The 20,150-nt window shown below is 40.8% G+C and overlaps 1 protein-coding gene across 2 annotated transcripts in view; it reads left to right on the forward strand.

Moving 5' to 3' along the window:
- The window catches only part of Jar (Myosin heavy chain 95F jaguar), a 29,414-nt gene that overhangs the window by 8,291 nt on the left and 973 nt on the right, over positions 1–20,150 (forward strand). The window contains exons 2-17 of one of the 2 annotated variants that reach the window (XM_076831081.1): positions 11,472–11,665; positions 12,035–12,108; positions 12,302–12,431; positions 13,402–13,566; positions 13,733–14,145; positions 14,453–14,712; positions 14,783–14,940; positions 15,746–15,910; positions 15,983–16,206; positions 16,330–16,521; positions 16,598–17,581; positions 18,389–18,528; positions 18,703–18,747; positions 19,139–19,259; positions 19,345–19,462; positions 19,535–19,750. In XM_076831081.1, the coding sequence (XP_076687196.1) occupies positions 11,485–11,665; positions 12,035–12,108; positions 12,302–12,431; positions 13,402–13,566; positions 13,733–14,145; positions 14,453–14,712; positions 14,783–14,940; positions 15,746–15,910; positions 15,983–16,206; positions 16,330–16,521; positions 16,598–17,581; positions 18,389–18,528; positions 18,703–18,747; positions 19,139–19,259; positions 19,345–19,462; positions 19,535–19,750 (3,586 nt within the window). In that variant the 5' untranslated portion in view covers positions 11,472–11,484. The remainder of the gene's footprint in view (positions 1–11,471; positions 11,666–12,034; positions 12,109–12,301; positions 12,432–13,401; positions 13,567–13,732; positions 14,146–14,452; positions 14,713–14,782; positions 14,941–15,745; positions 15,911–15,982; positions 16,207–16,329; positions 16,522–16,597; positions 17,582–18,388; positions 18,529–18,702; positions 18,748–19,138; positions 19,260–19,344; positions 19,463–19,534; positions 19,751–20,150) is intronic. The other variant, XM_076831083.1, reaches the window with a different exon arrangement.

Here is a 20,150-nt window from a genome sequence, read left to right on the forward strand (position 1 = left end):
CTTTCACCCCCTAAATATGAAAACGGGCCGCTATAAAAAAACACGTGCATCTTATTTTTCGCTTCTCTAAAACATATCCAAAAACCAAAGCAATCGGAATTGAACACCTGAAAATCTTATAACTTTGGGGGTTGCTTTCACCCCCTAAATATGAAAACGGGCCGCTATAAAAAAAACACGTGTATCTTATTTTTCGCTTCTCTAAAACATATCCAAAAACCAAAGCAATCGGAATTGAACACCTGAAAATCTTATAACTTTGGGGATTGCTTTCACCCCCTAAATATGAAAACGGGCCGCTATTAAAAAACACGTGTATCTTATTTTTCGCTTCTCTAAAACATATCCAAAATTCAAAGCAATCGGAGGCGGACACCTGGGAACCTCTCCTTGTTAGTGTCACTGTTCTCTTAGTGTCACTGTTCTCTTAGTATTACTGTTCCCTTAATTCCAGTATGAGTAACTGCCAAGCGACAAGTATGAACTGCTCCATCCCAAAACAGGTAAACACTATTTTTGTACTACTCACACTCACGCCACCGTCCCGTCACTCAACTCACATCTGTGAATCCGCCTTAAACTGATGTACCATATCTGATTGAGATTTCTATCGTTATCATCTCACATTTTCGTCAATTCGTTTGCGTCGAAGCTCCATCAATTTTACGCTCTCCCTGTACTTCATTACCTTTTCCATCCGCTGCACTTGCTTTCGAATTTTCTTGAAACTGCAGGGGACACGTATGCACGGTTTTACCAGCTCATCGTATCTACCGTTGCGCGAGCTTCTTTGGTCGAATTACGAAACAGAAGCGCAACGTCTAATTACACGGTGGGCACGCAACGCGTGGACGTAATGCGTAATGATCGTACTCGCGGAAGGTGAGGCCAGCCGTCCCGAGACTCCCGAGTTCGTTGACCATGACGATAGATAGACGGCTCTTACTTTCTCGCGGTGACTAAACCGAACAACTCCGCGGGAAAGAGTGTCTAGACGCTGCCGCGAGGTGAATCGTCGATGCGCGTGGAAAAACAATGATTCGAGATTCGAGTGCGTTTACCTAGTTCCGTATTCCAGTGCCGCATATGGCCGGGGATCCGCGCGCGTCATTTCAAGCTGCTGGAACGATTTCAGGACTACCACTACGGTGGTTCGCGACTGGCGGCTAGGACACGTTTAGATATCTTCAATTATAGAAATGAAAATTCGATTGGGTCGAAAATGACCCAGGATACGAGCTGGAGTTATGGAAACAAAAATTTAAGTGGCTCAGGAATGACTCGTGGGATGAAGTAGAGTTAAGGGGAGGTTCCGGTCTAAAAGTCGATTTTTTTATTTCATTTTTCGAATGTTCAACATTTTAGGAATACGTGTTTAAGAGGATTTCTTGAAATTCGTAAAATCCCCGAAGTTGTAGGCATTTGAGTAGCGGCAAATGCACGGGTAATACCCGGACACTCGACACTCGCGTAAAACTTTAAGGGGTTAGGGTCATTCCGGGAGAGACGCACCTAGCGGAGAGATGCACCACTTCCTGTTCCGGCCACACTACATAAGTGGCAGCACTGTTTCAACGCTTAAGACGCGTGTTCTTATCTACAAACATAACCTTATTAAACGAATCACATCGATCGTGCGGTTTAAGTTCATTAAAATTGAAAAAACTTTTCGTTGCGTTGGATTTCAGTCGGAAAATTTGTGTGAACCATGAGTAAATTGGATTCGTTGCCCGGAGTGCTCAAAATGGCTCCACGAAACATGTACTATGTATCCCCCTCTCTGTAATATGTGTAGAAGAGAAAAAATAAAGAATGAAAGTAGGGAGAAGAGGGTACTAATATGTAGGTGCATCGCCCTCGAATCTGAAGTGCATCTCTCCCTCAGGTTTCGGGTTAGATGCACTTTTTCGAAGTTTTTTAGAAAGCGTATTTTAATATTAAAATAAAGTTTCTATATATTTAATATGCTATTTTGTGAAAGGGATTGAAATAAAAAATCAAACTACATTTACCTAAATTTTCAGTTGCATTTATTTAAGACTTTATAAGCAGTCGAAAAAAAGTGGTGCGTCTCCCCCAAAATGACCCTATATCTAGTCAGGCGGCCGAAAACCACCACTCGCCAACCACAAATGCGCGCCGTCGAAAATGGCCCCGCAGGGTATCGCAACTATCGCAAGCTGCGCCACGAACGGCCCCCTTTACGGCCCCCGCCCTCCTGCACCCCGATTCCGCGCTCGAATTTCGTCAGGAAACACGTGACCACTGACGCGTGTCTCCCTGTTCCTGACCGTCGGGCTCCACCTGCTGCTTCCTGCTTCCTCTCCTGATTCATTTGTCGCGGTCCCATTGTCGTGGGCCGTTTATTGCTGGTAAAAATAGAACGGCGGAATGATCGTGAATTTCCAGCGCACTAATCACATATAACTCGATACATCTGCAGTCTGTACTTTTTCAATGGTAGTTCCTTCGTCATTGACCTCGAATCCGAGAGTAATAATACAACCTGCTGTGCCTCCGCACAATTGAGGACCTCGCAGCAAAAGGGGTGCAAAAGATTCTACATCGTTTGATGCACCTTTCATGCAAATCCGATAACAGACGAGCGGTTAATGCAGTTTTTTAACCTGCACTCATTTCTGGCACTGCACTGTTTTGTGCAATATTTTTCTTTTGGGCAGCTCCCGATTGGAAAAATTCGCCAAAAATAGAAATAAAAACTTATCGTCTGAACAACTGCTACTTATTTTTGTGAAGATATATATTTTTCAATTAGTGCTCTCTTTATCGAATGTCGAGTCAAAGCAAAAATTTTATAAACAGCTTTTTCTAATTTACTCGAAGTTGGTAAAGATGGAGCACCACCCCTCTGTCTGCAAGCTCCGCAATAAAATTGCACTACATGTCCAGCAGATAAGGAAACGCTACGCGATTGCCGCCTTGTAAATACCTGTCAAAATCCTTATCGGAAACGATAAGAGGGGCTTTAGATTTCGAAGAAATGAAGAGTATCAACATTTCCCGCATTCGTGACTAGCTTTACTAAGGTAAAGGCACCAGTAGTCGACCAGTTAAGGGGAGGTTCTGGTCTAGAGCCCATCAAAATAGGTGATCTTTAGGAATTAATTAAAGGAAAACTACTATATATAATTTGATGGAACTTTTTGCATTGTATTAAGGATGTCTTAAATTATTTAAATACATTTTTTGTTTTATAAGTAATCATTGCAGACGGCACTGAGGTCTCGTTAAAACCAAGGCGTCAAAAAATTGATCAAAATCGGTGGAACCTGTATCTCTAAAAGTTATCATCCGATTCGAGTGAAACTTTTTTTATTTTGAAGAATATACTTATGGCTAGGGGGAAACTAGAATAAATTACAAAAATAACATTTTTTTAGAAAATAACGACACTTGAAGTTTGATATCACTTTTTCCCTATATTTTTCACCCTTTCAACGCCTTTGAAAATTATAAATTTTCAATTTTTTGTATTTTTTTCTGGTTTCCCTCCTAGCTAGAAGTATATTCTTCAAAATAAAATAGGTTTCAGTCGAATCGGATAATAACTTTTGGAGATACAGGTCTCACCGATTTTGAGAACACTGTTTCGAGCAAAACGAGTTTAAAGTTTTAAAGTTGTTGCCTACATTTGCCGCTACTCAAATGCCTAGGACTTTGGAAATTTTACGAATTTCAAAATATCCTTTTAAACATATATTCCTAAAAGGTTGAACATTCGAAAAATGAAATAAAAAAAATCGATTTTTAGACCGGAACCTCCCCTTAAGAGAAATCCTTCGCGTAAACAATAGTAACTACCTGCTCTGCCATTAAATAGCGACAGTCGCTGCATACAGATACTCTTTAAGCTTTCTAAATTATCTAATGAGAACGATTTTTTAAAAATGTTATGTTACAAAAATTGTAGAACCATTTTTCAAAGTTCAGTAACTGCTTCAGATGTTGACCATCGTTGAAAATGAAAATACTAGTAGTTGACCCTGTGCTGATCAGTAATTGACCACCTGTACTAGAAAGAGAATTAAGGCAATGACGTAGGTAATTGTCTTAAGCATCGTTTATTGTCAACAATTTAGAACAAGTTAGAACTAAAAAGCAACTGCAATTGAAAGAAACTGGCTAAATGTACGAAACAGTTGTATATATGTTAGTGATTTTTGAAGTCGCTGATTCCGAATCCGATATAGGATTTGTAAAATTAATTTGCAATACTATTCATAATGTACTTCACACTTGAGTGTTCTAGATCTTAGTCGGTAGAGATGTCTTGGCACGTCAACTGCACTTTTTTCAGAAGATCGTCACTTCTAAAAACCTTATTTTTCACGTTTTTCTGAAAAGTGGTCAACTACTAAACGTTAACCGATCTTGATGCAATTTTAGGCACGTATACATCTTACTGCAATCTACAAACGGTTTTTTTTTTAATTTTCATTACAAGCTCACAAAAAAAGTTTAAAAATATACCTTTACTATTCTTTTCGCTATTCCAACCAAATACATTTTTTTCAAAACGGCGAAACGCGTTAGTTAGCAAACTAATCCTTCTAGCTTCTAAAAAAAAACTAGTCGTTTGAACCAATTCTAAAAAAGTTATGCGATTTTAAAAAGTATCCGAATATTAATGCGAGTCACTGTATCGGGTGCTTCTTCGTTCCATGTTAATAACGCGTTTTTTTAGACATGCTACATAGCCTATGTCCGTCCTAGAGTATCCAGGAATAACGTGTTAAAATTTCAGGAAGATCGGTTCAATAGGTCTTGAGTTTTGCGCGAACATAAAAATCGGCTCTCTCTTTATATAATAGTGTAGAAGATTAATTTGCGCGCGCGTGCTTTTCGAAAACATCAGAGAGAGAGAGAGAGAGAGAGAGAGAGAGAGAGAGAGAGAGAGAGAGGAGAGAAGGATAATGGGACAGCTGCGTAATACCGTTTTTCTGCAGAGAGAAGAAGGTGAACGAACCAATGCGTGCAATTCCCTCCTCTTTTTAATCACACTTGCCGCGCTGATACAGAAATTATCTCCACCTGATTCACCTTAACGGTATCTCACAATCAGTCGAAGTTGCGCGCCATATTGCCCGAGGTGGCACCGCTGCATTAACGTAACGGTGGATTTTAGACGGACCTAAGCATCGCGCAGGTGTTTGGCCATTTCCAACGTATTTATCGTTAATTACTTGATCAATCATTGTCAGGATTAGCGCGGCGTATATATTCATAGACGAGTGGGATGCAGTCCTCGGGTCATGCCACAAGGACCGATGCAAGGATATACCGGTCGCTTTTACCGTTACGGTACCCGTAACGGGATGCTGGGAACGCGGCGAGGGGAACTAGCCGAAACGATTCCTTTCTCGAGCTTTCTAGATCAGCCATGCGAAAGATCCACTAATATACGCGACGAATCCTCGCGCGAACAGCGAGCCTTATCAGGGTACCTTTGCGGCGTTCTGCGTCAATAAATTGTTAGCAGGTGTCTCAGGCTTGTCACATATTTAGCAAACACTGCAAGCAACACTCATGAAAGTAACTAATAATAATGGTGGAATTAAAAAAGAATTAAGGGGTTACCTACCGTCAGGGGCTAGAAAAATAATCGATTCTTTGGGAATTTATTTCAGAAAGTACATGCATATTTTTATGCAATGCTTTTTGTATTCAGATGAAGGACACTTTAACAGGTTATTATGTTATGTTTTGGTATAAAAATATTTAGTTATTGCAACATTACAACTGATTTCCCGGAAGCTGTTTTCAAAACTGCTTCACCAATCCTTCTGAAACTTTGTAGGTTTCTCCTAGACATTCAAATCGAGTCTTTAATCGAAGCATTTGTTTTTCCAATGCATAGTTTTTATTTTATGGATGTAAAGTAAGTGTTTTCTTTCTACGAAAGTCGATCATTTCACCTTAAACATTTGCCATTTTGTCCTAGATTAATATTTTATAAAACGGAACGATTAAAGACTAGATAAACTATTGTACTAACTAAATCTTGTAGGTTTTTTTATTTCAGATAACCCAGTCCCGAATAATGTTGGTCACCGCAAAACGTGTTTCTAAAAACAGCTTCCGGGAAATCTGTTGTAATTGTGCAATAACTAAATATTTTTATACCAAAACATAATATAATAACCTGTTAAAGTGTCCCCCATCTGAATACAAAAATCATTGCATAAAAATATGCATGTACTTTCTGAAATAAATTCCCAAAGAATCGATTCTTTTTCTACCTCCTGACGGTAGCTAACCCCTTAAGCTAAAAACGTCATTTTCTTCTGCTCAAACTATTTCTAGTTCTGTAACAAGATAATATAAAACATTTAACAGCTTATTATTGAAACAAATCACGTAAGAAAATATCAAAATAAATATTAAAACAAAAAGGCAATTTCATTAGAAGAGTTTCATTAATTAGGAAGACTTATTTACTCTGAGTCATCACAATATTTTTAATTGCAAACGAAATAAACGTTTGTCGTTACACACAATTATTATTTTCTCTGACGCTAAAGCGGATTATTTTATGAAGAAAACTAAAGTTTAATGCTTCGTGGACATTTGCTCACCCTCTCTTGGGCTTCTCAGGGGTTTAGACTTCAGAGGATACTAATAGAACTCAGTTAAGGGGTTATACCTACTCAGGCGGCCGAAAAGAGGCGAATATTTGTGAATTTTTTTTGAAGAAGCGGAAGCGTATATTTTTATAGAACTTTTTGCGCTTAAAAGAGCAACATTTAAAGAACATTTGGTAATTTTTTCGTAGAAAAATATTTACGTTTATAATAAAATAACAACCCCCATCCAAGAAGCCTTTTTAAAAATTTGGTTTTGCCGTCAGCACTGCCATTCGGAACCAGATTATCTAAAATCAAAAAACAAAAATCATTTCGTTAATATATTAACGTATCTTCCGATTGACGGAGAGAATTTTCCGAAACATCAATTTAAAACAAAATGGCGGCTATTTAAAGTTGAAATCCTGATTTTTGTCGCGTGATTTTTTCACGAAAAAGTCCTTCCTGGATGTGGGTCGTTACTTTATTATAAACGCAAATATTTTTCCACGAAAAAATTATCAAACGTTCTTTAAATGTTGCTCTTTTAAGTGCAAAAAGTTCTGTAAAAATATATGCCTCCGCTTTTTCAAAAAAAATTCACAAACATTCGCCTCCATTCGGCCGCCTAACTAGATATAACCCCTTAAGTTCCACGCGCACTAGTCGTTCAAGTTTCCGAACGTGACCTCAGAATTAAGATTAGCTTTTCCACTGGAATCCAGCGTACGACCCAACGTTTACCGTTACCTACTGAAAAGTATCGGTGCGCGGTTCAATGACAGGGATATGTTTCGTTGATAGTAACGTAGTGCATAGTACCGGGTATAGCGTGCTGCTTTTCCATTACTTTGGAAAAGCGCATTCCACTAGTTTTCCTTTATCATTAGCAAGTCGTTCCCACGCAATTTTCGCTCGACAAGGTAACATTCCCGCTTGGAAGCGTCCTCTACCACTCTGCTTTCCCAGTGTTTTCAAAATTCTGTCACGGTGGCGTGGTCCTCGCTCCACAACTGTGCACTGGCTCGTGACGATCCTTGATCGTCCCTCGAGCGTCATCCGCTGTATACCCACAAAATAATCGTACGAAACGTAAAATGGCATTCTTTTTCATCGATCGAATTACGTAATGTCCCAAATGCGAGCCTTTTGGAAGCCAAACTGATCAGTTTCTTAAAATAAAAATTAGAGAACCCTAGAAAGTGCTGGAAATGTAAATTCACAAATACTAAAAACTAGAAAATAAAAAAATATATAAAAAAAATTTATGTTAAACGATTTTATTAAAAATGTAGTAGAAACTAAATTAAACTGCACTAAAAACTAAAAAATAATTCTTTTCTTGTACTTCAATTTTGACGGTGTTAATATCACTTTAAATAAAATCGTGAGGCACGATATTTCATAACAGGATACGAATCATTTTAATACTTCAACACATGGTTGGTTGCACATGGTTTTATATGCCCACGATTTTATTTAAAGTTTTTTAGTTTTTAGTGCATTTTGATTTAGTTTTTACTACATATTTAAAATCGTTTAACATAATTTTTTTTATATATTTTTTAATAAAGTAGTTTATTTTTTCGATAGCTAAGATTTTTTGTTTCAACATTTACTATTCCTCTCGACAGTGTTATTGCACTTGGTTCCAAAAGTCAGAGCCGCGCTTTAAATGGCCCCGCGGTCAACGAAAAGCTCAACGTCAATTTTGCGGGGCCTATGCATAGATATTTACTATCATAAAATTTCTTTAAAAGGCCCCGCGGTTAACGGAAAGCTCATCGTCAATTTTGCGGGGCCTATGAAGATATGCACAGTGGCGCATCCAGAAGAAGGGGGCCAAGGGGTTCTGGCACCCCAAAGAAAAAGGAAATTAATATAATTACGACTGAAGTAATTCAAGACCTTTTTAAAAAGAAAAAAAATGGACTTTATTCTTTAAATAAATTTGTATAATCACCTAATGAATTTTGTTGAATTTTCATTAAAAATATTTTTATCCCTTCAGTTCGGCTCCCCCGAGATTAAATCCCGAGTACACTGCTGGATATTTGTTATTATAAAATTTAGAAGTACGTACCGTATAAATGCGTTCTTTTGGCCCCGCACAATTTTGAAACCCGACCCCGCCGAAAAGACCCAGTGTCCTAAAATTAAAAAATTTGCAGCAAGTGGATCAATTTACTTTCCAAGGCGCTATAACAGATATCGCTTATTAATTATTACAGATCCGTATTATCTGAGAATATCACCCCCTTATCATTTATGACTAACAATATCTTTCTCCTCACAAAGAACATGCTTTTATGCGAGATCACGTCCACCGAAATTGTCCCGAGATAATTCACGACGACTATCTGTCTTACTTCCGTCGACTCTATCTCGATCGCGATAACGTAGGCTGATAAGGATCCAAAAATTTCTAAGGTGCTCGAGATTCTCCGAGCGGAGCGCGTCGTCAGTGCTCGTGGATACTCGACAGCGATCTGATTGTAAGATGTATTTGAGTGCCTCGAAAGTTCTGCGCACTGCTACGGATTCGTTTGGCTTTTAGCGTCGGTTAAAAGGCTATCGCAGTATCGCGGCGCACGTTGGCAGCGGATTTGGAATTCGTCGAAGAAACGGCGTTGGCGCGTGCCGCGTTCTAAGATTCATTGAAATTTCGCGTCGATGGCCACGTCCTTCGTTAGCAGTCTGCGTTCGGTTTAAACCCCGGTGACGGCTTTGGCGGTGGCACTTTTGATGCTTCTTCCATCAATAATACGGCGCAACCTGACTCCATCGTGTCTGAAGCGGAACGCCTAATCCTCTATGAGACAGAAGCTCTGCTTGGCGTGGCGGACGGATCCCCGTTTATCGCAGTTTTGCTCATCGTTGGATTAACACTGAGCGCTAGGTTTGGGGGAACACTGTAGCGAGTTACTTATTTCGGACTTTTTCAGCAGTCGCTTCTGCTGGGAAAGGTTTTCTGAGATAATAATGAAATTTCTGTTTTCTGTGTTCTCTGTTGGACTTTGAGGAGAGTGGTACCAATGGATGAGTATTTTTTGGAGGGAGAAGTGAACATAAATTGGGCGGTATTTGAGGTAGTTTTAATTATTAATTCGAAACAATTCTGGATTCTGTGCATCAATTGTACTTATATACAATTAAGAATTTAGACTCATTTTCAGAATGAGGATCTTATCAAATTAATTGGAAATATAGAAATTAATTTTCCATTAGTAGGTGTATAAATCGAGTTCGAGTTGTATATTTCGAATGAACATTCGAAGAATACGTTAATGGTTTTTGTGGAATATCAATGGAATATCTCATGATGGAAATCCCCTTAGGATGGAATCCCTCAAGATGGAAATTACTTTGGATGAAAATCCCTCAGAGTGGAACGCCCTCGGGGTGAAAACCCCTCAGAGTGGAAATCCCTTAGGATGAAAATATCTCAAAATGGAAATTCCTTAGGATAGAAATTTCTTAAGATGGAAAATCCTCAGGATGAGAATCTTTCAGAATGGAAATCCCTCAGGGTGAAAACCCCTCAGAGTGGAAATATCTCAGAATGGAAATTCCTTAGGATAGAAATTTCTTAAGATGGAAAATCCTCAGGATGAGAATCTCTCAGAATGGAAATCCCTCAGGGTGAAAACCCCTCAGAGTGGAAATATCTCAGAATGGAAATTCCTCGGGATAGAAATTCCTTAAGATGGGAAATCCAGCAAAATAAAAATCCCTCAGGGTGAAAACCCCTCAGAGTGGAAATCCCTCAGGATAGAAATATCTCAGAATGGAAATTCCTTAGGATAGAAATTTCTTAAGATGGAAAATCCTCAGGATGAAAATCCCTCAGAATGGAAATCCCTCAGGGTGAAAACCCCTCAAAGTGGAAATATCTCAAAATGGAAATTCCTTAGGATAGAAATTTCTTAAGATGGGAAATCCTCAGGATGAAAATCCCTCAGAATGGAAATCCCTCAGGGTGAAAACCCCTCAGAGTGAAAACCCCTCAGAGTGGAAATCCCTCAGGATGGAAATTCCTCCGAATGGAAATCCCTCGGGAGAAAAATTAGGCAACTTATTACAGAATTCTGTTTCGTATTTCCATCATACACGAAAACTCCGTAACTGTCCCAGAGAGGACAAGTTTTATTTAACGGCTCTCTGACGGCATAAGAATCGCAATGATAGGTACATCGTATGCCTCCCTGAAAGAGTAAGAAAGCGTTTCTATTAACGATTCTGCACGCGTCACGGCGGCTGGGTTAGGGAATTTCCTTTTGCACTTTGTGATCTACGGCCGGAAACACAGAAGACTGTCCCTTTCACCGGAAATCTCCCGGTGAAAGTGGATGTTGAACGAATTTCTAGGGAATCGTACATACAATTTGACACAATAGGCTACCCTTGCACGCTATGCCGATGAAAAGGTCCCCCATGTTTGTCGTGCGAACATGAATGCAATCGTTCCTTTTCATCTGCTAATAACTACTAGTATCTATAATTAGAAGAACAAGCTCGACAAAAGAGACAGTTAAAAAGTCTACAATCATAATTCGTATCAAGCCCCCTGCTTCCAACAGCTGTAATCAGCTTTTTCAAAGAACAGCTTTGGAAATCGGTTGGGTGGTGACGCCAATGGCCAAAGGGCCTCAGTGGTTCTCCACCTGGTGGAGCGTGCATCATTTCCAATTCGAAGTCTCTCGAAAACGAAGCATTGTACGAAAAAAGTTTCTCTACGTTTTTGACCAATTTTCAAAAAAGGAATCACTGCGTTGATATTTCCCAGAAATTCATTTTCACCTGAAAACTTTTTTTATTCTTTTCCATGGCAGTGTCCTTTGGAATTATCTTGCAGTTGAAGTTTTATTCTCATTTCTTTGGTTGCAGAGTATAGAGCGATATGGAGAACCAGCAGGTGTGGGTGAGGGACCCTCAGGAGGGTTTCATCATCGGGAAGTTCGCAGACATGGTCGATGGGGATGCATTAATCGTGCCCTTGGATATCAAGTACCCTCAACGTACCTGTCCACTGGATGAAGTCTATCCTGCTGGAGAGTACACCAAAGACGTCGAAGACAATTGTAATTCAACCTTAGACTGCTCGCCTCGATGCTACTCCCAATCTTATTCACCCATTCAATTCCACTGCTTCGTATCTCAATATTTTTATCTCCCTGAAGTGACTGAGAAATAGCGTGTCAATCCACAGGTATATCTATGTTTATCATGTGTACGGACAGTGAATATTTGCTCGTACAAGGTTTTTTAATTAACAAGCTTGAGGTAATCGTAAAGCACAGTTTTACGCAATATCTGTGTCGACAGGGACAGAGATTTATCAGTGTCTCTGTGACGTAGGGGGATCTCGTTGTTTCACAAGGTTCCCAAGCCCAGTTTCCATCTTTTCAATATCAACTTTCACCAGCTCGCTTCATTCTGTATGTTCCTAGGTGCTCTGATGTACCTGAACGAGGCCACGCTGCTCAACAATATACGGACACGCTACTTCAAGGATAGAATATATGTAAGCGGTTCTGCGTAAATACAGATATTCGTACGCTTACTAATTGCTGAGTGATGTAGCACGCAGCTACTTTTCAAAGTACTTTGAAGTACTCAACGGCGTACTCGCTAATAAAGTTCTTAGAGTAGATCTTAAATTATATGACTGTACTGGCATTCGTGCTCCACGACTAATGTCCTATACCAATTTACAGACCTACGTTGCCAACATCTTGATCGCAGTGAATCCATACTGCGAAGTGAGAGATCTTTACTCGCCGCAGACCATCAAAGCTTATCAAGGAAAGTCTCTGGGAGAGACACCGCCTCATGTCTTTGCCATTGGTTCGTATACAGGGTGATTCTCTTGGTGCGCCTGGTCAAAGAGATGCCGTCTGGTACCCCGTGGTGCCTCTCCTAATTTTATGGATTTCGACCCTCGAAGGGGTTGGTGTACCTATTAAAAATTTCTCATCAGATCTCTGCGAAAACGGTGCCAATCGATTCCTGATGTTTCGCCGATGAAAATAACACCAAGAATGACGCAATTCGGAGCATAATGAAGGAAATTACATAAAAAATTGATTTGCATAATTTCAAGCTAACTTCGTTGAAAATCGTCCGATTTACATGAAATTTGGTATGGTTTTCATCGGAAAAACACGAGGAATCCATCGGTGTCACTTCCATATCGATACGATAAAGAATAAAGAATTATTTTATTTCTGAAACAGGTATGAATCCTCGGCCGACCGCAGCAAATTAAGGTCGGCGCCCCACAGTCCTGGGTGAAAATGTGAAATATTCATTTCACCGTATTAAGAAATTCTTTATTCTTTATCGTATCGATCTGGAAATGACACCGATGGATTCCTTGTGTTTTTCCGATGAAAACCATACCAATTTTCATGTAAATCGGACGATTTTCAACGAAGTTAGCTTGAAATTATGCAAATCAATTTTTTATGTAATTTTCTTCATTATGCTCCGAATTGCGTCGTTCTTGGTGTTAGTTTCATCGGCGAAACATCAGGAATCGATTGGCACCGTTTTCGCAGAGATCTGATGAGAAATGCGGAAACGGGACATTTCGCACTTCTTAATAGGTACTCCAACCCCTTCGAGGGTAGAAATCCATAAAATTAGGAGATGCATCACGGGGGTTGACCTCGCCACGGGGTACCAGGCTGCATCTCTTTGATCAGGCGCATCAAGAGAATCACCCTGCACACCCTCACCTATGATGCTCAACGCAGATTCTTATCACTGTGGAATTTCTTTCTCGCTGATATATTAATCGCTTCTCCTTTCGCAGCTGACAAAGCGTTCAGAGACATGAAAGTTCTAAAGCAATCCCAGAGTATTATTGTTTCTGGGGAGTCTGGTGCAGGGAAGACTGAATCTACGAAGTATCTCCTTCGGTACCTCTGTGATTTGTGGGGCTCGACGGCTGGACCAATCGAACAGAAGATTCTAGATGGTAAACTTTGCGCTTGCGATGCAAATATTCAGAAAAAATAAGCTGTCGATACATCTAGAAGTTCTTGACTAAACAGAGCAACGAAGACATTGACTTTAAACTTTCTCCAACCTTCAATTCTACGCATTGCTAATCGTTACTTATCCGTCACAATTAATTTCTTCAGCGAACCCTGTATTGGAAGCTTTTGGAAACGCGAAGACCAAACGCAACAACAACAGCTCGCGGTTCGGCAAGTTCATGGAGGTGCACTTTGACTCAAAGTGCCAAGTGGTCGGCGGGTATATATCCCACTATCTCCTGGAGAAATCGAGGGTGTGCCTGCAGAGCCCCGACGAGAGGAACTACCACGTTTTCTACATGATGTGCGCTGGAGCTCCGCCCGAGCTGCGCGCGAAACTCGGCATTACGAAACCGGATGATTTCCATTACCTGAGGAACGGTTGCACGCAATACTTTTGCAACGAGGACTCGGAAAAGAAACTGAACGACGCTCAAAAGAGCCGCGACCAAACAGCGAAAGGTAGCTTGCACGACCCCATCCTGGACGACGTTGAAGGATTCAATGCCATTGATCAGGTAAGCCCAGATCTCTCATAGATCTCTCTTCGATCAATTCTTCAATGATAATTCTGGAGTTTGACTGTGTAACTTCATTTTATACCGATATTTTGCATTTTGTTCCTTTTCTGCTGATTGGACAATTTTTCCCAACGCAGGAGAGAGCGACGGTAATCTGTTTCCTTTGATCGCGCACTTCTCATCCCGTTTCAAATTCTTCCATTGCAATCGCCCATTATTTGCTCTTTCATTCATTAACGTGCAATGTTCGTTACCCTAATCCCATTTGACGTCCATAATTTTATCGCCACCATTTTTCTTGAAGGCGTTAACGCGACTCGGTTTAACGGAAGCAGAGAGAATGGAGATTTACACGATGGTGGCTGCAGTGCTGCACCTTGGAAACATCATGTTCGAAGACAATCCTGAGGATACCAAAGGGGGGTCTAGGATATGCGCCAGCTCTGAAAGAGCGGTGCTAATGTCCGCTAAATTGCTGGCTGTCGACCCCGAGGAACTTAGACAAGCCTTGGTCTCGAAGGTGATGCAGACTAGTCGCGGTGGTATCAAAGGAACGGTTATTATGTGAGTTCATAATAGTTGCAAGGCACACGGGGGAACAAAAACCATTAATTATTTCCTGTAATATTCCCAGGGTACCGTTGAAGGTTTACGAGGCTAACAATGCCAGGGACGCTCTAGCTAAAGCCATTTACAGCAAACTGTTCGATCACATCGTGGGTCGTATCAATAAAAGCATTCCTTTCAAGGCTTCCAGTTATTACATTGGTGTCTTGGACATTGCAGGATTTGGTATGGGCTGTATTTATTTGTAGGATATCTATAAAACTGTGGTAACTTGTTTAAGGGGTCTCTCTACCTTGACGGACGAAAAATAATGCGAACTTTGGGAATTTTTTAAAACAAAACCATTAAATATATTTACTTACAGCTTTGTGGCTTTGTTTGTCAATGTTTAGAGAATATGAAAAAAAAATTGTATGCAAAAATAGTGGTTATATCCGGAGTTATAGTACTTCAAATAGAGCGCCTTACGAAAATCATATGCGCATGGTTAGCATAAAATCAGCCGTTGTAGTTGTCTGAAATAGAAAATTTAAAAAATGGTGTTATCTGTATGAGCGTGTCTATCGCCTGAACTAGATTAAATGAGAAATACTGAAAAGTAAAGAAAAAAAAATGGTAGCGTCTAAAACAGACATCGACTTCTGCAAAAAAAATTCGCTGTTTCTTTTAAGTCGCAGAAGTCTTATTTTCCAAAAACCGAGTTAGTTTTAATACCAGCGGGAATGGAACATCTACTGAAGATATATAGTTTGAAATAAATCGGGTGATTGGTTTTTGAGATATCATGCTAACCAATTCGAAAAACATCGTTTTGAGAAAAATGCGTTTAAAGTTTTAGGTGCCGTTTTTTTTTAAATTAAATTCTTTTTAAAATGTTGCCTAAATATGTACAAATATAAGCATAAAGTTTTCAATCAATATAATTTCGGGGTTTCTCTTAAAAAAGATCCGAAATATCGCGCTCCTTTTCAGGCCGTCAAATTAGGGGGACCCCTTAAGTGTATCAACATTCATTGCCATTCTTCCATAGAGTACTTCAAGGTGAACAGCTTCGAGCAGTTCTGCATAAACTACTGCAACGAGAAATTACAGCAGTTCTTCAACGAGAGGATCCTGAAGTACGAGCAGGACCTTTACGCCAGGGAGTCCTTGAACGTGCCCAAGATCTCTTACGTCGACAATCAAGACTGCATAAGTAAGCGTTACTCGATGAGCCAATCGTAGCACGGCGTGTAAGCAATGTCCAACCTTCAGCCTATGTTTCCAGATCTAATCGAGTCGAAGAGTATGGGGATCTTCAGTCTGCTGGACGAGGAGTCGAAGCTGCCGATGCACAGTTTCGCGCACTTCACCAGCGAGGTCCATCGCGTTTGGAACGGCCATTTCAGGATAACTTTGCCGCGAACGTCGCGCTTGAAGGCTCACAGGGAGCTACGTGACGACGAAGGATTTGTGGTTCGTCATTATGCCGGCGGTGTCTGCTATCAAACGGTATAACACTGTATAATCTACTCCACTGTTTCTTTACTGCCACGTCTGTCATTTGCAGAGACCAGTAGCAGCGTCTTCCTTTTATTACACTACTGTTGCATTCAAGTAACTTGTGTGTTGCAGAACCAGTTCATCGAGAAGAACAACGACGCGCTGCATGCTTCCTTGGAGGCGCTAATTCAGGAGAGCAACAACAAGTTCCTCAGAACTCAGTTCGCCAATAATTCGAGTCAGAAAGGGAAGCTTACCTTTATCAGCGTTGGTAGTAAATTCAAGACCCAGCTGGGCGAGCTGATGGACAAGTTGAAGAGCAATGTAAGATCTTGTTTATTTAACTATGTGGTACCGTGTTATAGAAGGCTCTGAAGAGTACAATAAAATTTTTACTTAGGGGACAAACTTCATTCGTTGCATCAAGCCGAACAACGACATGGTGGCCCACCAGTTCGACGGGAACAGTATCCTGGGTCAGCTTCGTTGTTCTGGCATGACGTCTGTCCTGGAGCTGATGGAGCACGGTTACCCTAGCAGAGTTCCATTCCAGGAGCTTTACAATATGTACAAATCCTACCTGCCGCCAGAGTTAGCCAAGCTAGACCCCAGATTCTTCTGCGAGGCGCTGCTCCACAGCTTGAAACTGAACAAGAAGGACTTCAAGTTCGGGATCACCAGGGTGTTCTTCAAGCCGGGCAAGTTCGCCGAGTTCGACAAGATCATGAAGTCCGATCCGGAGAATTTACGGAAGCTGGTGGCCAACGTGAAGAAGTGGATGCTCAAGTCGCGATGGAACAAGATGCAGTTCTGCGCGCTGTCCGTGATCAAGCTGAAGAACAAGATTATCTACAGAAGGCAGCACCTGATAATCCTGCAGAAGACGGCGAGGATGTACATAGCCAAGAAGCAGCACCGCCCCCGTATAAAGGGGATCCTGAAGATAAAGAACTTGAAGACACAGTTAATCGGCATGGAGAAGACGTCGAAGCAGCTGAAGAACCGCGAGAGGTCTAATAGCGACTTGAAGAGGCTCCAGGACGATCTGGAGGCGGCGATTAAGAGGATCAAGGGCAACGAGAGGATAAGACCGGCGGAGATAGATTCCCTGTATACGAATTTGGTGAATCAGGTGAACAAGCAGATGGCCTCGCTCCAGGACATGGTCAGACAGCAGAAGATCGCCGAGGAACAGTCGAGATTGAGGAAGATACAGCAGGAGCTGGAGCTCGAGAAGCAGAAGAAGGAGGAGGAGGAGCGGAGGAAGAGGGAGGAGGGCGAGAACAGAAGGAAGAAGCATGATATTGAAATGAGGAGGAAGGCGGAAGAAGAACAGAAGAGGAAGCAGGAGGAGGAGGACCAGAAAACTGCAGCAACTCTTCAGGTATGTCGAAGAATATCCATGGATAATATCTTTCACTATAAATTTCGCTGTTGCTCCTCTGCTTCTCTTTTCGAATTTTAAAGAATAAATACAGGATTTTTACGTATCTTGTCAAGCCCTGGTATCACTTTTTTATGGACTTAGTTCTATCGTTGATTAAGGGATTATACCTAGTCAGGAGGCCGAAAAAAGGCGAATGTTTCTGAATTTTTTTGGATAAAAGCGGAAGCACATATTTTTACAGAACTTTTTGCACTTAAAAGAACAACATTTATTGAAAACTACTGTAGCAATCTTTCTGAAATTTTGTGGGCTTATTTTTTATTTAAAAATCTACTGAATGACGAAGGGTTTTTTTTCAATGTATAGTTTCGATTATATCAACGAAAAATGAAACTATACAATGGACAAAAATTCCTCCGTCATTTAGTAGATTTTTATACAAAAAATAAGCCCACAAAATTTCAGAATGATTGGTGCAGTAGTTTGTGAGATATGTGCTCACCGCTTTTAAAAAGGCTTCTTGGATGTCGTTGTATTTTTATTATAAACGTAAATATTTTTCTACAAAAAAATTACCAAATGTTCTTTAAATGTTGCTCTTTTAACTGCGAAAAGTTCTGTACAAATATATGCTTCCGCTTTTTCAAAAAAAAATCACAAACATTCGCCTCTTTTCGGCCTCCTGACTAGGTATAATCCCTTAAAGGTAACGTGTAATGATCATTAGACACTTAATAAAGTGCAGAGTGAGAGTGTTGAGCAATGGTCGATTTACGGAGATTAAGTCTGCCTCTCGTTCCCCAGGCGCAATTGGAAAAAGAAGCCATGGAGGAGAGCAGGTACCGCGAGTTGCTGGAACAGGAAAGAAGAGATCACGAATTGGCGGTCAGGTTGGCTCAGGAATCGAATGGCCAGGTTGAAGATTCTCCACCACCGGTGCGAAGGTAAATATATCACTACGTATTTAGTTTCATAGAAATACCATCTAGAATTTGTTACATCTTCTTCGTACAAAGTGGAGAGAACGGTAGAAAGCGACTGTTTACAAAATGAAAATATGCCGAGCGTTGAATTAGAATAATCAGACAATAAGATTTTATTTTCTTAAATATGCATAGCGGTTCCGATGTACGAGTACCGTCGAACAACAACAGGCTAGCAAGGTATCGTAAATCCGTTGAGGTTTAACGCACGTATGACTAACACGAATGTAAAATGTTCTTTTCTGATCCACTAACTCACTAATCCTGTTTCCCTGCGCACATTAAAAACCCTGACCCTTTACCATTTGGCCGATAACATATGTAGTAAGGTTTCCTTGCATGACGTGCATTCAGCGTGCACATTTGTGCTAGAAATGCGCGATGCACGATGAGATCGTTAGGCGGGTGCACAGACTTCAAACGAGAGATACTCCATCAAGGGGCTTTTAATTTTCTATTTAATACAAGGCGTGCTGAAAGCTAGTGCTCTTATTGATTGGTTTGATGATAATAATTCTTTGTAATAGACGTAAGTCTTTTCCACATTAATTGATATCGTATCAAACAACAGGTCGGAGCAAGTGCGGAATCATCAGGCAGCTATGGCGAATAAGAAGTACGACTTGTCTAAGTGGAAGTACTCCGAGCTGCGAGACGCTATAAACACATCCTGTGATATCGAGCTGTTAGAGGTAAGCTTTGATCGCAGTTATTTAAATTGTGAGATAAGCTATGAGATATTGGGATTAATGTTTCTTTGTGCTACGCTCTTTCTAGGCTTGTCGTCACGAATTCCACCGAAGACTAAAGGTTTATCACGCATGGAAAGCGAGGAATCGCAGGCGAACGACAATGGATGAAAATGAAAGGGCACCGAAGTCCATTATGGAAGCTGGTGAATACTTTGCATCCATTCACAAATGAAGACTAGCTTCCAGCAAGCGTCAAACCAATTTATCTGTTTCAGCCGCTAAGACACCGAGGCCTCAGTTGAAACAACCAATAGTCGAGTCTTCCCAGAGATATTTCAGAATTCCATTCGTTCGACCAGCTGCAGCTGGGCAACAGGATAATTCGCATACGTCTGGTAAGAGAGGATGGTGGTACGCTCACTTTGATGGCCAGTATGTAGCAAGGCAGATGGAACTTCACCCTGACAAGGCACCGATCTTGCTAGTAGCTGGTGAGTTTCTACAATTTCATCTCTGATCTACCGCATGCAAGATTATTTTAGTGCTCTAGGCTTCTCCTTAAATATGCTATTCAACGCTAACGCACAAGCACTTCTTTACATTCTTCTGCCGAGCGCTTGCACTACCCTACCCATACTCTGTCACGTTCAACCTTATTCAAGAGTTTTATATCGATTTCTGCTCCGTAACAAATTTACCTCATTTCTTCCATCGCAATTCTTTCCGCTGGCACATTCTTTCCTTTCGATTATCATTCATGGCACTTGAAGCTGGTGCGCACCCCTATGTATCATCCGTACCACTTCTACTGGAAGTAAGCGAGCACCTGGAGCTTGTAACAAAATCCCTGCGCTTGATCCTGCCTGCGAGCAACGGTTGGGGTTCTCAAAA

Source organism: Andrena cerasifolii, chromosome 2 (assembly GCF_050908995.1).
Source record: "Andrena cerasifolii isolate SP2316 chromosome 2, iyAndCera1_principal, whole genome shotgun sequence".
Lineage (NCBI taxonomy): Eukaryota > Metazoa > Arthropoda > Insecta > Hymenoptera > Andrenidae > Andrena > Andrena cerasifolii.